We start from the raw sequence: 15,102 nt of genomic DNA, 5'->3' as shown, positions 1-15,102 counted from the left end.
AGTATCCCAAACACATGTGAATCACATCAGATACATGTATCGAGTGTGATTTACATGTATTTGTGATACATTACAAATCTTGCTCGCCTCCCTCCCCATATCGCTCGCCTCTTTCTCTATTTTAGTGAATCTGATAGCAAAATATATATGTATGTAAATGTAAGAAAGTCCTGAATTAGTGGTAAGATATGTAATATTTTGAAAATATAGGTAATAACCGTATATATGGTAGTAAGTATATCTGATTAAGGGACCCAAAATAAGTTACCGTGTTACGTGTGTGTACAACTTATGGAATGAATCTTACAAGTTGTATCACTATTGTTCTCTCATAAAAAATAGTATGATATAATATTTGTAGTTAATTTCAATTAATAAAATTTTACTTCTGAAAAGATATGCATATTGATGTTGTCGTAAATCAATTAAGAGGTCTACTTTGTATTTTTTTAAAAAAATAAGAATTGAACCATCATAATAGTGTTAAACTTAAATATTTTTAAAACATAATAGTCATTCTGATGGTTAAGACATTTTCTGAATTGAAAATGATATGAAAATAGGAAAAGTAGATGATAAAGACTTGATTCCTTTACAAATGTCTATATTTTGTAAAAAAATAATGTTAACAATTCGTGTAACGATTGATTCTTGTGTTCTATACATTGCAGGACCTTTTAATTTTGAGTCAGGAAAGACAAATGGTGGCCTGCCTATTCTGCATAACAATCCATACAGTTGGTCCAAGGTTACTATTTGTGTTGATTCTGCTTTGATCATATGCTTGCAAGTTTATTAGGCACTCATTATGATTTGATTCTTTTAGGTTTCCAGTGTAATATATCTGGATTCTCCTGTTGGTGTTGGATTATCTTATCGAAAAATGAATCTGACTATGTGACAGGAGACTTAAAGACTGCATCGGATACCCATTCGTTTCTCCTCAAGGTAACATTATATAAATTTACTAGTTTTACGCTAGCTATATCCTAACTCATTTATAATTTCTACTAAATGATGTTCTTGCTAGTGATTTGAGATCTACCCGGAGTTCCTTACGAACCCATTTTGTATAAGTGGAGAGTCTTATGCTGGAGTATACGTGCCAACTCTGGCTTCTGAAGTAGTAAAAGGTAATCTGGATCTTAAATGAACATGTATTGATAGGTGGTGGTCAGGGGAATAAACAAACTAACCTTCTTCTACTTATGTTTTTTAGGTATTGATGCTAGAGTAAAGCCCACCATCAACTTTAAGGTCAGGGCTGACTCAACCCGCACTTGTTTTAGATGTACCAAAATTTTAGGCCTCAAAAGTTATTAATTTTCTCTACAGAGCAAATCTAACACATTTGCCTGATTATTTTTTTACTATTCATTTAATCAGTTAAGTATATATAAGTCAAACTACTCTTGTTTGTGTTTGTTCTATTTTCACAAGTTTAAACAATATTGTTCAATAGTTTTGAGTTTATCTATCATGAGATGCACTTGCAACACATGTTATACTGATTTTATTCAATATAGTTGAGCTATTTACTTAACGATTGACTTTAGGCAGCTAATTCCATTGAGTTGTCCATGTTTAAGGTATATACATTTCAAGATTTTAACATGTTCTATTGCACAGGGTTACTTGGTGGGAAATGGCGTGACAGATGAGATAATAGATGATAATGCTCTTGTTCCATTTCAACATGGTATGGGCCTTATTTCAGATGAAATATACGAGGTATTTGCTGCTTCTTGTTTAATTTTTTGAAGTGCTTAATCATTTGACTTCTGAACTTTTTTAGAATTCAAATCAGCCAAAAAAGATGTTACGAAACGAATGTTAAGCTATGTTTATACATTTACCACTCCAATATATTAGCAATTGGTCTCTGATTGTTTCTTTTTATGCTCAGGAAGTCACTGTGGCATGCCATGGAAGTTTCTACAAATCAACGAACCAAAATTGTACAAACATGCTATATAAAATTGCTCTGGTAAGGTGTTATTCTGTCATGCTTGATTCAAACAATTCATGTTCTGCTTTAATGGTCCAAATTCACCTTTTCTTCCTATTGCAGATTGTTTCTTCCTATTGCAGATTGTTGACTGTCTAAACGAGTATGATATTCTAGAACCGTGTTACCACAACATTGTATCTAGTGTAATCACTAATAACTCAAGATTGCCAATGAGCTTTCGTAAACTAGGTGAGACAGAAAGGCCTTTTCCTATCAGAAAAAGAATGTTTGGCCGTGCTTGGCCTTTTAAAGCTCCAGTAAGAGAAGGACTTCTCCCAACTTGGCCGGAGACGCTCAATCAATCAAACTACGTCCCTTGCATTATAAGTCACTCGTGATTTTTTCTTTCCTTTTGTTTATTCTCTTTAAGAGAGACATAATCTGAAATGAAATATGTAGAGTGATCATATTGCTACTGTGTGGCTAAATAATGAAGATGTTCGTAAAGCAATTCATGCTGAACAAGTAAGATACAATTTACTGATCTTGTACTAACTTTAAAGATGTTGATTTACCTTTACTCAAAAAAAAAATGGTGATCAATTTATGGTTCAATCTTGTGGTACAACAGACAGCTGTGATAGGTTCCTGGCGGCTATGGTCAAACAACATAACGTTCACTAGTGATGCTGGAAGCATGATTCCGTATCACAAAAACCTCACAACTCAAGGATATCGGGCACTCATATACAGGTTTAATTGATTACTGAGTCTCTTTACTTCATCTTTCTATCCATTTTTCTGTCCTTCTGTATTACTCGTGTATTATTATGTAAAACACCTATAAAGAAAACTGATCGTCTATATATATTTCGTGTATATTCTATTGACTAAGACACATATTTGTTTCTTGCAGTGGGGATCACGATATGTGTGTACCATTCACTGGTTCAGAAAAATGGACAAGTTCACTTGGATATCCGATCGTGGATGAATGGAGGTCTTGGTATACGAAAGAACAAATTGAAGGGTATGTTCGCGTTTTCACCTTCTAAATTATGTTCATGTTTAACTCCTCTAATTATGTCTTTGCAATTCTGTAAAATTCATTTTAAATACTTAAATCTTTTTTGCAGTAACGTACAAGTTGCAGGGTATGTTCTCGTTATCACCTTCTAAATCTTGTTCATGCCTAACTTCTCTAATGTGTTGCAAGTCTGTAAAATTCATTTTAATTGCTTAAATCTTTTCTGCAGCTTCATACAAGGTTTTGCCAACAACCTCACTTTTTTGACTATTAAGGTATGTCTATATCAAAAAAATATTTTTCGTTTTCTATTTTTTCTTTGATTTATTTGATTGATTTTCAAAATCTTCATGGAGATGGACACATCGTGCCAGAGTACAAACCACGAGAGGCGTTGGAATTCTACGATCGCTGGCTAGAAGGAGAGAAAATATGATAATATGGAGAAGGAAGACTAAAAATTAGTAGACATTAAGCCCAATTATTTCAGAGATACAACATACATTTTTCTTATTTCATAAAAGAGAAAAAAAAAGGAGGGGGATATTGAAATTTTTACAGTGTATTTGAAGATATATATTCCTGTCAGCAATAGAAATGATAATTTCTCTGTCAATTTCTTTCCGGTATTTATCTCCTACACTCTATAATATATACTAACGTATAAAAGTAATCTATCTACATTGTAATTTTCGAGCCAAGGGCCATTTTTTGAATCAAACTATTAATGATGGAGATATTTTTAAATTAAACCATCAATAAATGTATTTCTGTTCAATTTCATACTCTCTCCGTCCCATTTTAGTTGTCATGTAAAGTTAATTTGACTAATTTTTAAAGTTAAATTATATTACTTTAACTCAATATTATAAAGTAAAAATTTAGATATTCAAAAACTATAGAAAAATATTATAAGTTACAATTTTTTTCATATCAATATGATAAAAATATATATCTTAAAGTTCATATAGTTTGACTCTCAAAAAAAATCATAACAATTAAAATGGAACAGAGGAAATATAGTTCTTTTGACCCTTTTCCATTTCTATAAAAAGATTGTTCTCATGGTTTGATGAAGAAACAATTTCAACTTGTTTACTCAACATTCATGGTTACCACATTTTGTCCCTTTCCTTTCTTAGGTTTGCTAGATAGAAAGAAGGCGAAGACCGCAATAAGATCTACTCCATGACCGCAAGAAAATGAGATTTTGTGCTATATTTTGGTGATATCTTTTTTATGTAGATACGCAATTTTTTATGGTGTCTATTTTTACATGAATATGTAATTACCTACAAAAATACTATTAATGAGTGAACATATAAATATTTAAAATTGATTTTGAACTATAAATTTCAAATACCTTTGATTTTTTGAATTTGCATCTAATCAAATTGTGCCATATAAATTAGTTAAATATGTCACATAAATTGAAACGAAAAGAACAACAAATTCCTTTCCATATGTTGTAGCTTAAATTGACAGAGTTATTGCTGTTGATAATAGTCGAGGTATATACAAACAATCCAAACCCGATAATTATTTTTAAAATAAATTAAAAAACAAGAGTTTTCACCTTCCACACTAGTAGAGTCGAGGACACTCATTTCCCCCAAAATTGGCAACATTCGAAGATGGCCGTCGCTAATCTGCAGAGATTCGCCTCACGAATCGCACGAAACCCTTCGATTTTTTCAATTGCTCGATCTTCATCCTCATATTCATCCCGTTCCGGCTCCGCCAAAGTCGCCGATCGGATCGTCAAGCTCTTCGCCATTGACCCTGAGGGCCATAAACGAGAGATTATTGGACTCTCGGGTCAAACTCTGCTCAAAGCCCTAACCAATCATGGGTTAATCGATCCGGATTCTCATCGTCTTGAAGACATTGATGCGTGCTCCTCCGAGTGTGAGGTGCACATTGCTCAAGAATGGCTCGAGAAGCTTCCAGAAGCTTCCTACGATGAACAGTACGTGCTGAAGAGGAACTCTAGAGCTAGGGTTTTGAACAAGCATTCTAGGCTTGGTTGTCAGGTGGTCCTCTCACCGGAGCTTCAAGGAATGGTTGTAGCAATTCCTGAGCCTAAGCCATGGGATATCCCATAAAAGGTGAAAATGAATATTTTTCTATTCTGTGAACTGGAATTTTAGTGCTTTGAGTTAATAAGATTTGGAACTTATGGTACTTGATAGGCAATTTCTGTCAAAATTGTCTGAAAGTTGACAACTTTGTTCGTTTTAAATGAATACTTTCCGAATTCCTACATGAATTTTCTCTAATATCTATCTGTCTTTGGCGGTATGTAGACAAGTTAATTTACTGGTACTAGAATGAAATTGGTTTTGATAGAGCAGAATGGATATATAAGATTCACATAGCCGGTCCCAGCTAATTAGTGATGGAGGTATTGTTGTTGTGAGCTTATGATTACTCTGCAATCACATAGCCTGAAAATTTTCACATTTATGTCTTTGTACAAATGTATTAATGACTTGAGAAATAAGGCTTTTCCTATATTTGGTGAGAGGTGGAAAACATTATACGCCTTTCTTGATCATTGGTCACCAGCTCTACTGCAACTAAATATTGTATGGTACTGCTATTTATTGAGTATATTGCGTTCTGACATTCAAAAGCAACAACAATTCTTGAGCATTTGTCGCGGTCAGCTGCAGCTAAACATTGAGTGCTACTGGATGTGCCTCTAACTAATCGTAATGTATAAGCTAGTATTTACTGAGTAGATTATGTCCTTGACTTTCCATAGCAACACGAACTCATTATGTTTAGTTATATGAAAGTACAATCTACTAATTACTGAGTAAACCAGTAACTAAGGTAAACAACGTAGAAAAATAACCTATTTCTGTACCGGTTGCGGAAGAGCAAAGAAAAAAGGGATGCTTTAGGCATTACGTGACTGAAAGAATGCTTATATTATGGGGACTTCCCTTTCCAACATCTGACTTATATACAGGTCAACGTCGACTTAAGAAGCATGAAATTATGTCCCTGACCTTCTAAAACAACATGAATTCATTCTATTATGAGGACATTGTCCTGTTGCAGTTTGCATGGATTCTAGTCGCAGTCCGTAGCAGGAGGACGTGTAATGCTATGTCTGAGATTAAATAAAAACCCAATTTTCATATTTGGGAGGGCTAGGACTATAATTGGGACCGTAGGCACAAGGAACTATCCCAGATAAATAGATTTTATGCGACAGGCTTAAGAAAGGTAACAGAGTATTACTGTTTATACTAAACTCATTCTGAGAACTGGTTAGCAGGCAGCCATTAGTTGTTCACCTTGCCTAACATTCTTCCAGTTTACTGTTTGTTTGAGGTTATGAGCATCGTCTCTAGATGTATGCTTTCTTTGATTATTCTCCATTATTTCCATCACTTCTGCAATTTGGCTTAGACCTATATCTGTTTCTGCTGTTAGGCATCCATCAATACCTTACTATCACAAAATAGGCATGCATCAAATTTCCTTTCTGAACTTTTTTTTGTTTTTGTTTTGGTTAACTAATATAATTTTATGAAGTGAAGTGCAAAAACATGACACTGTATACAAGACCTATACCAAAAAATAGGAACACCCTTTTTTCTGAACTTGAATCAGAGATTCAGAGTACTAATGTATATTGGCCTCTCTGCCCACTTTCTTGAAATACTACTTGAGAGCAACAACGACAACACATACCCAATGTAATCCCACTATTGGGGTCTGGGAAGGGTAGCGTGTACGCAGACCTTACTACTTGAGAGCATCAACCTTAACATGTTTCTCATTGCATTAAGCATATCTATCCTTCTACTCATTGTCTATTACCATTATATGCATTCACTTTACCATATGTTCATTACATAGTTCTCTTAGTAATGAATGTTGGTATTTCCTCCCAATCCTTCTTTACTCGTACTTGTGCCTATCCACCTTTGAAATGCTTCTAATTACTTCTATCAGACCAGCCTCCTTTTCACTGAACCATATTTTCATGGTACAACTTAGATTTTCATATCTTCAGAGCACGAATATAAAGGCACTTAGACTTACTTGGAAGTATGTAAACTTCATAGTTCAGCAGGAAACTAGGTCAAGAAGCTTGAACTAGCAAATTCGACTCCAGTAGCCAGAAAGTCTTCAAAGGAACACCTTTTAGTGTTCATTCACCTAAAGCTCCTTAGTAGTAACATGTGTAAAGGATCAGGTGATAAAAAGGTGGAATTGGGAAATAAAAAGGTGAGCTTCTTTGCGGGATTTTGTCAACTCAATGATCCACTCAATCATATAACACAAGCTTGCAAGAAAAAATTGCACTGGCACATCTCATCACCCCTTTAAACATAGCAACTTGTATTATGCGTGCATATTTTTCATTGAGTTTCCAATTTTCTTGGCATCTTGTTCTGGTGCTTATACATTTCAGTAGTGTTGGATTCTTTTTCTGTTTTTCTGAATAATTGGAGCAAGCACACACTTTCTGAAACCAATCATATCTTTGTTTTCTCAAGCAATGAGATTTTAATTCCTATATACTTGGCAATTAGATCTTTCATTTCGAGATTTTGGAACACACAGTTTGATCACATTTGTGTCTCCGATAAGAATTACATTGTGCAACAGACCAGTTGTCAATTCCAGTTGTTTATTGATGGTCAAAGCTTGATAGATCTTTTAGTTGGTATGCATTGGAAACAAGTCAACAATGGTCTAATTATTGGAACTAATGTATCTATCAGATTTACCTTTCTATTTATGACTTCCACACCAAGTGAAATGCAGTGGACGATGAATGCAGAATTCAGTAGCTGCTCTTAGATACTTTCTCCTCTCTTTCCCTCCTTAATATCAACTTAGTTAATGAATTAGATTTCCAAAAACTGTTTTTGGATTAACAAGTTTGATGTTTCTGGTTTTTGTTCCTTAACCCATGTTGGACAGGATAGACAATTGGTTTATGGTAAACGTACTTAATTTGTATGAGGTAATGCCAGGACACAACCCTCTTACCGTCTTTAGCAGTTAGGCATGAACAACACACCCTCTCTTGATAACAGTGATATGTGGTAAGTTTATACACATCTCGACTAATTCACTGTACACTTGCTATATCTACCAACACAACTGATAGTGTGTTCTTTTTGCTCTTTGTTGAAGTTTGGCCGGTCATGTTTCATGGGCCAAATTTGCCACCTCTACGGCATTGTCTGGTCCCCTTAATCTTTGCAGCACATCCGCCACGAACCACGGAGTAGCTCAAAATTAGATTTAAGAGTCCCTACAATGATTGAAAGGCCACTTATTACGACTTTATTGTTGAATCTATCAATTTCTCCACCCTATATTTAGCTGGATATATGCTAGTACTAGTATAGTATAGACACCACTAAATTTTACGTGATCCTAAACCCCTTCCTCACCTCACGTCTACAGACATGAGGTCCACAATTACACTTTTCAAGAGATGCCAGCCAAACTCACCCACTCAAAGGGTCATATGCATGACTGAATATTTATTCGTACTCAATATTTATATCAAATTAAGCAATTTAAGCTTAAGCCGTTAAAAATTAAAGCGAAAATAACATATCACTAAAAAAATAAGAACATAAACATCGGGTGGGAGTATATTTTTTCCTTAAGATATGATTTGTGCTACTGTTGGTCCATACAACACTATATTCAGTGTAGTCTTACAAAGTGAAATTTGAAGAGAGTAGAATGTACGCAAATCTTATCCCTAATATTATGTCTTTTGAGAGGTTGTTTTTGATAGACCCTCGGCTAAAAAAAAACAGTCCAAAGCAATCACAAAAAAAAGGAACGGAAGTACAAAAAATAAAGAACAAAACAAAAATAACATAACGAAAACTACAACAAAGCAATACAATACTCGAGGTACAAGAATCAATAGATAATAATGTACTACAATTGGTCCATATGATCTATTTTTCGATTGTTTAGAGTTTTATTTATCTATCTCCTAAAAATTTAACACTCTTCTAAATTGGAGCAATAAAGTTAGATTTAAACGAGATGTATCTTTTAAAACGTCAAATATATTTTGAAACAAAATCTAATTTATCAAACGACTAATATTTGATAAGGAATGACAAATAAAGTCACCAAGAAAAGTGGAATTAGATATTCTTGAATCTTGGAGCCATTTTTATATCTTAAAAGAATATATACCTCAAAAAGAATATCATTGATTCCACGAAATTAGTGGGTGCCCTCAAACTACCCCTCTTAATTTGCCTCCACCTTTTAAACCCCTTAGCCATATATTTCTCTTTTCTCAGAAATATTATTTACCTTTGTTATTTTCTCTCACATTTCCATTTTTCTTTTATCATCAATCCCAAACCCAAATCCTTTTATACTAAAACCTTCAAGGGTTTATTTTATATCATTCTCTTTGTAATTTAATCCAAGAAAATGGACCCCGTAGAGCTACATAGAATTTTCCAAATGTTTGATCGTAATGGAGATGGAACTATTACAAAAAAGGAGCTCAACGACTCGTTACAAAGCTTGGGAATACACATTGAGGAACAAGAACTTGTTCATATGATCGAAAAAATAGACGTAAACGGAGATGGATATATCGACGTAGATGAATTTGGGACATTGTACAAGTCGATCATGGACGAGAAGGACGAAGAGGAAGATATGAGAGAAGCTTTCAACGTGTTTGATCAAAATGGTGATGGATATATAACGGTGGATGAATTGAGGTCCGTTTTGGGATCATTAGGATTGAAACAAGGCAAAACATTGGAAGATTGTAAGAGGATGATCATGAAAGTCGACGTGGATGGTGATGGAATGGTTGATTTTAAAGAATTTAGACAAATGATGAAAGGCGGTGGATTTTCATTGACATGAAAGTTATTAGAGGAAAAAAGGAAAGAAAGAAAAAGAAAAGGTTATATAGTTGTGTATATATCCTTTTTTGTATGTGACCCTTTGAGAAGCAATAAATGTCATATTTGTTTAATCTTGGATCATGTACTTGTGTTTTTTCAATGATTACATATGTCGGTTCAAATTAGCCTAAATTTTAGATAAGCTAATTGAAGCTGTATTCAAAATAAATCACTAACGAATATCATATAAACAAGTTGAACATGTTATATTTTTGTGCGTTAAATTTAGCACACCCAACTACTAAAACCATATTTGTTGCACAATATGCCAGTGTAAGCAAATTATGTGTAAAAGGTTATTAGAAATAGTATTTAACCACTTTCCAACCTACTTTTAAAAATAATCATTGTCATGGAGTTTCAAGTTTTACAGTGAAATATTACGACAATGTCTTAGAATTTCATGTGTGGAATTTAAAGCTCCAAGATATTGACTGTTTATCAATTACAGAAAGCTGAAATTGGCTATTTGTGAAAAGATGCACGAGTGTATGGTTTGGGCCTTCAAAGATGACCATACTAGCCCAAGTCCATCTGCTAAGTATTCAATTTAGACCCATTTAAATGTCCCGGAGACTTGTTTCCCGTCGGCCACCAGAAAGTGTGAAAAATGCTCCGGCGAGGTTTCTTCTTTCCGGCGACGACGCTCTGCAAATCATGGCAGCTCCAAAATCTCTTCTACTTCCCCTTCATCTTCCAGCCCGTTTTAGCCCATTCCTTTCCCCAGCAAACCAGGTACTATTTCTCTCTCTCTCTCTCATGTATGTGTTTTTGAACTAATGAATGTTAGAGGCAACTAGGTTCGGGTTCGGTAAAGGGCATCTATTGTAGGCAGCATTTCTGCTCGAAGTTGTTTCCGGTGCTCGAACTCGTGGCCTTCTATCACACGGCAGCAACTTTACCCGTCTATAGGGGAATCTGTCCTAATTACTTAAAATTTTGAATCTGTTTCTGCATAAACCATGAATATACAGTGGTAACTGTTTAATTTGAAGTGATTGTGCTAATCTCATGATATATTAGTCTCTTTAATGCAGTATGCAAGGTTTGTGAGAGAGGAATCATAGTTAGGCCACGCTTAATTTTACAAAAATGGGATCTTGGATTGGTAAATTCGGGGCGGTATTTCTGCACGACTGGCAAAGCTGGAGAAGGGGAAACGTTGAATGGTGATGGGAATGATGCTGTTGCAGATAGTTCCGGTGAGTTTAAAGAAGATAAAATCAAGAGGAAGAAACTGAAGGGCAAAAGACAGGTTGTGAAGTGGTTGAAGTTCTTCAGGTGGAAGAAGAAAAAAGACTACCAAAGAATGACGGCTGAAGAAAGAATCCTTTTCAAATTGAGGAAGGTAATGTTTTTCTTCTAGCATGTCATTTAGCCTAGTGGAAGTTTTGTAAGATGATGTTTGAAGTAACCCGGTACATGTGATGGTGAGAGGTAGAAACTACCCATGGAATTAGTCGAGGTATGTGCAAGCTGACCTGACTCCACGGTTATATAAATAAAGAGATGATGTTTGAAGTACTTATGCTCCACAGGTTTTGGTAGCTTCAATCTGTTTGAAATACCAGTCTCTTTTGCTTTTGATAACTACTCTTTAAATTGTCTTAGCATGTATATTTTCTTTGAATCAATCAATAAACTATACCTCAATCTCAACTGAATTAAGGTCGGCTATTTGACTCTTCTATATCTATTTCACTGTATCCAGAATCATTTCATTCCAATACTCATAATATTTCCCTGCATTGACATTCAAGTCTATAATGTGCCTAAGAAGAATGTCCTAACAAATATGGATCTAATGTAAGTGTAAGAACAAATAAGCCTTGATCCCAACTAGTTGGTATCTTCAATATAGATCTTTTGGTTATACTTTTTCTTGTTTTCAGTTAAATCTGCATTTCTTCCTAGAGACTGTGGGTCTTTTTGTTTATATACTTTAGATAAGATCAAGTGTGTGGGAAAGGACTAGTTATCTAGATATGCTTGTTCTAATCTTTTGTTTCCTGAAAGTATTACCCTTACCATTTCTGAACCTAGAAATTATGTGTTTCCTAATTGACTAAAAGTATCAATCAAATCATGTCAAAACGATGTATCAGTTGTGCTGGTTGTGATCTCATTTGCAAATCTAGAACTGTTTTTGTTGTGAGTTGTGACATAAGTTTCTTCACTTATTTACTTGTCAATAGATGCTAAAGAGCAAATCACTCTTTGGATAATTACTTTATTTGCGATTTGGGATCCAACACAATTATGGATGATTTCTGCCACCAACTTAATGTCTACTCGTAAATACAATTGAAGTATTCAGCTATTGTAAATTTTCATCTTTCTAGGCACGGAAGAAAGAGGAGAGACTTGTTGAAGCTCTTAGGAAGGTTGAGCCTAAGGAGCAATCGGAAGCTACCCATGACCCTGAAATATTGACACCAGAAGAACACTTCTACTTCCTGAAAATGGGGGAGAAATGCAAGAATTATGTACCAGTTGGAAGACGTGGTATATACCAGGGTGTGATCCTTAATATGCATTTGCATTGGAAGAAGCACCAAACTCTAAAAGTGGTGGTGAAAACATTCTCTCCTGAGGAGGTTAAGGAAATTGCTGCAGAACTTGCAAGATTAAGTGGTGGAATCGTTCTTGATATCCAGGATGATGACACCATTATAATGTACAGGGGAAAGAATTACTCTCAACCACCAACCGAGATAATGTCTCCAAGAAGTACTCTTTCTAGGAAAAAGGTTCTCTTACTGTCTGCTAATTTTTTTATATGCTATTATGTGGATCCCCACTTCTTCGCGTTCTTATTTTGGTTATTGCCTCTTAATACAGGCTTTAGATAAATCTAAATACAGAGATTCCTTAAGAGCTGTTGAGAGATACATTCCACGGCTGGAGCAAGATCTTGAGCTGCTTCGGTTGCAAGCTGAAAACGAAACTGATGCTCCTGACAAAAATCAAGTGGATGGCTTTGAGAAATTTAGGCCCGAACACCGTTCAGATCAGCAAATTGAAGCATCTGATAAGCTCAAACGAATAATGGTTGAAAATGAAGAACAGGGTGAAGAAAATGATTCCATGGTAGATACAGATATATGCTCAGATTCTGAAGATCTTTCAGATATTTTTGAGACAGATTCCGAGGAAGAGCATGAAGATAAGACTGAAGAACCACTTTATTTGGATGTGTTTGAAAAGTTTCCAGTGCAAAGCAATGGAGATGCACAGAATTTTGAGGAGCATTTGCGTCAAATATCTTCTAACTCGAGGAAAGAGAAATCACCAGGTAAAGATGTTGACACACCAGGTCTTGATGAGGTCGATAGGATAATTCTGCAAGCTGCATCACTTTTGAAGAAACGCAAGAGATGAAAAGTGGTTTATTCGTTAGCAAAAGTTCTAAGCGAGTTTTGTTGAATGAGAGGGATGGTTGGCCTGTTATAGTCAACAGTTTGCAGCAGGCAAGAAGCCGCAATTTTATCTATGTTCCTCATTGTGGTTCAGTTCTCGTCCCTATCTATAGAACTCTTAGCACAGAAGTGGCGAAAATGTGCAGTTACAGCTGTTAACTTGTCTTCAACGAGAGCCCAGACAGAGTGTGGTAGAGGAACACATGTGACAAAAGTTGTTTTACTGAACAAAGACGATTACAAAACATTAGCAAATTCATTCTGGGGCTCCTGGACAATAGGATTATTGTTTTCCAAGGTTGTTTTCTTCCCTAATCCAGAGTGGAAGTTCACAATAGTTTGAGCAGTCCTAGTCTGGTGCTATTGACAGAATTCTTACCTTTACGAGTTTATGCAAGAAAAAACTTACTCATATCTGATATTTACGCTGTGACTTTAATAAATTACAATGGCTTAGTTAAAACCACGTACTTCAAACGTTTAACTGCTTACTATTTTCCAAAAATGTGTGTAGTTTCTCAGAAATGTATGTAGTACCTAGTTGATGACTGCCATTTCTTTGTTTTTTCTCAACTGTGTTTAGTATGTCGAAAGAACATCTCTAAGAAAATGTTTCTTTGGAAAGTTTTATGGGCTCGTTTGGTTCGTGAACAAGTTGTAACACCCCCAAAATTTTTCACTAAGATTCGGACCGTTCTTCGTGTACGTATAGGATCGTACTAGATGATTGTAAAGTGCATGCATGAGTTAGGACCAATTCCTAAGAAATTGGAGAGTGTTGGACGTGATTTAGGATCATGAGGGACCCCTAAAACCAACCTAAGTCCAAAGAATTCGTCTTGGCTAAGTTTTAGAATGAGTTCGTATAAGGGGTCGACTTCTAACGACCATATCTTTTGAAATATGACGATCTGGGTGGCCCATGACCCATTAAATTAAAGGTCTTCGAGTCTTCTTTCCAACGCCGCCAAGATTGTAATTTTTGGAGCTCAGAGTCAAAAGTTATGACTACCCTTAAGACGAACTAGCACTGCAGGAATTTCAGGCCTGGGTTGTAACTGCAGGAAACCTGGGCTTGGCGCCGCAGTGGCGCAACGCGCCACTATAGCGCCAGGAACCAGCCTCAGTAGTTTGCTCCCTGGCGCGGCGCGCCACTATTGGATGTGCAGGGTTTTTAAGCCTATTTTCTAGAACCCAGAAAATTTAGGCTTGGCGCTGTAAGGGCGCGAGGCGCCACTATAGCGCCATAAAACAACATCAGTAGTTTGGTCCTTGGCGCGACGCGCCACTATCAGATGTGCAGGTTTTAAGCCTATATTCGACTTGGCGCTGCAGTGGCGCGGCGCGCCACTATAGCCTCAAAAGTGTTTTAGCCCGTTTTTCCAGATTTTTGAAGAAAGGGCAAATTAGGCATTTCCCCAAATTATATATACATTAGCCTTGGGACGTTTTGGACCATTATTTTCAGTCCATTCCTCTCTCTAAAAAGCCCTAGAAATCCCCTCTCTTCTCCTTCAAATCCATTTCCAACAAGGATTGCCTTCAAGAACTTCAAGAATTCAAGCCTTCCATTGAAGACCTAACATCAAGGTTTCTTCAAAGTCTTCACCAAGGTATGTAAGGCTACCCAAAGCATGGGTTGAGTCCACCCATGTGCCCTACATCTTCTTTGAGATTAAATGTTCATAAGAATGGAGTTCCTTGATAGGCTTATGTCCAAATGAGTCTTTTTCACCTATTAACTTAATTTTTGTTATGTGATGTTGT

At 35.7% G+C, this 15,102-nt stretch overlaps 3 protein-coding genes and 1 pseudogene across 3 annotated transcripts; all 4 read left to right on the top strand.

Annotated features, from left to right (window-relative positions):
* The first annotated feature begins 622 nt into the window (after positions 1-622).
* On the top strand, positions 623-3,515 carry LOC129900214 (serine carboxypeptidase 1-like; annotated as a pseudogene).
* A 988-nt stretch (positions 3,516-4,503) lies between these two features.
* On the top strand, positions 4,504-5,247 carry LOC129901186 (uncharacterized). The gene has a single exon (XM_055976308.1). It carries the CDS (start codon positions 4,613-4,615, stop codon positions 5,081-5,083), a length of 471 nt encoding a protein of 156 aa, XP_055832283.1. The 5' UTR covers positions 4,504-4,612; the 3' UTR covers positions 5,084-5,247.
* Positions 5,248-9,139: 3,892 nt separating this feature from the next.
* Positions 9,140-9,997, top strand: LOC129900230 (calmodulin-like protein 3). The gene has a single exon (XM_055975153.1). It carries the CDS (start codon positions 9,426-9,428, stop codon positions 9,873-9,875), a length of 450 nt encoding a protein of 149 aa, XP_055831128.1. The 5' UTR covers positions 9,140-9,425; the 3' UTR covers positions 9,876-9,997.
* Positions 9,998-10,313: 316 nt separating this feature from the next.
* On the top strand, positions 10,314-13,798 carry LOC129900229 (uncharacterized CRM domain-containing protein At3g25440, chloroplastic). The gene is made up of 4 exons (XM_055975152.1): positions 10,314-10,651; positions 10,940-11,264; positions 12,259-12,666; positions 12,758-13,798. The coding sequence occupies exons 1-4, from the start codon at positions 10,527-10,529 to the stop codon at positions 13,295-13,297; spliced, it is 1,398 nt and encodes a 465-aa protein (XP_055831127.1). The 5' UTR covers positions 10,314-10,526; the 3' UTR covers positions 13,298-13,798.
* Positions 13,799-15,102: the final 1,304 nt, after the last annotated feature.

Source organism: Solanum dulcamara, chromosome 8 (assembly GCF_947179165.1).
Source record: "Solanum dulcamara chromosome 8, daSolDulc1.2, whole genome shotgun sequence".
In the NCBI taxonomy this organism is placed as follows: domain Eukaryota; kingdom Viridiplantae; phylum Streptophyta; class Magnoliopsida; order Solanales; family Solanaceae; genus Solanum; species Solanum dulcamara.
This window is presented reverse-complemented; position numbering and strand designations above follow the sequence as displayed.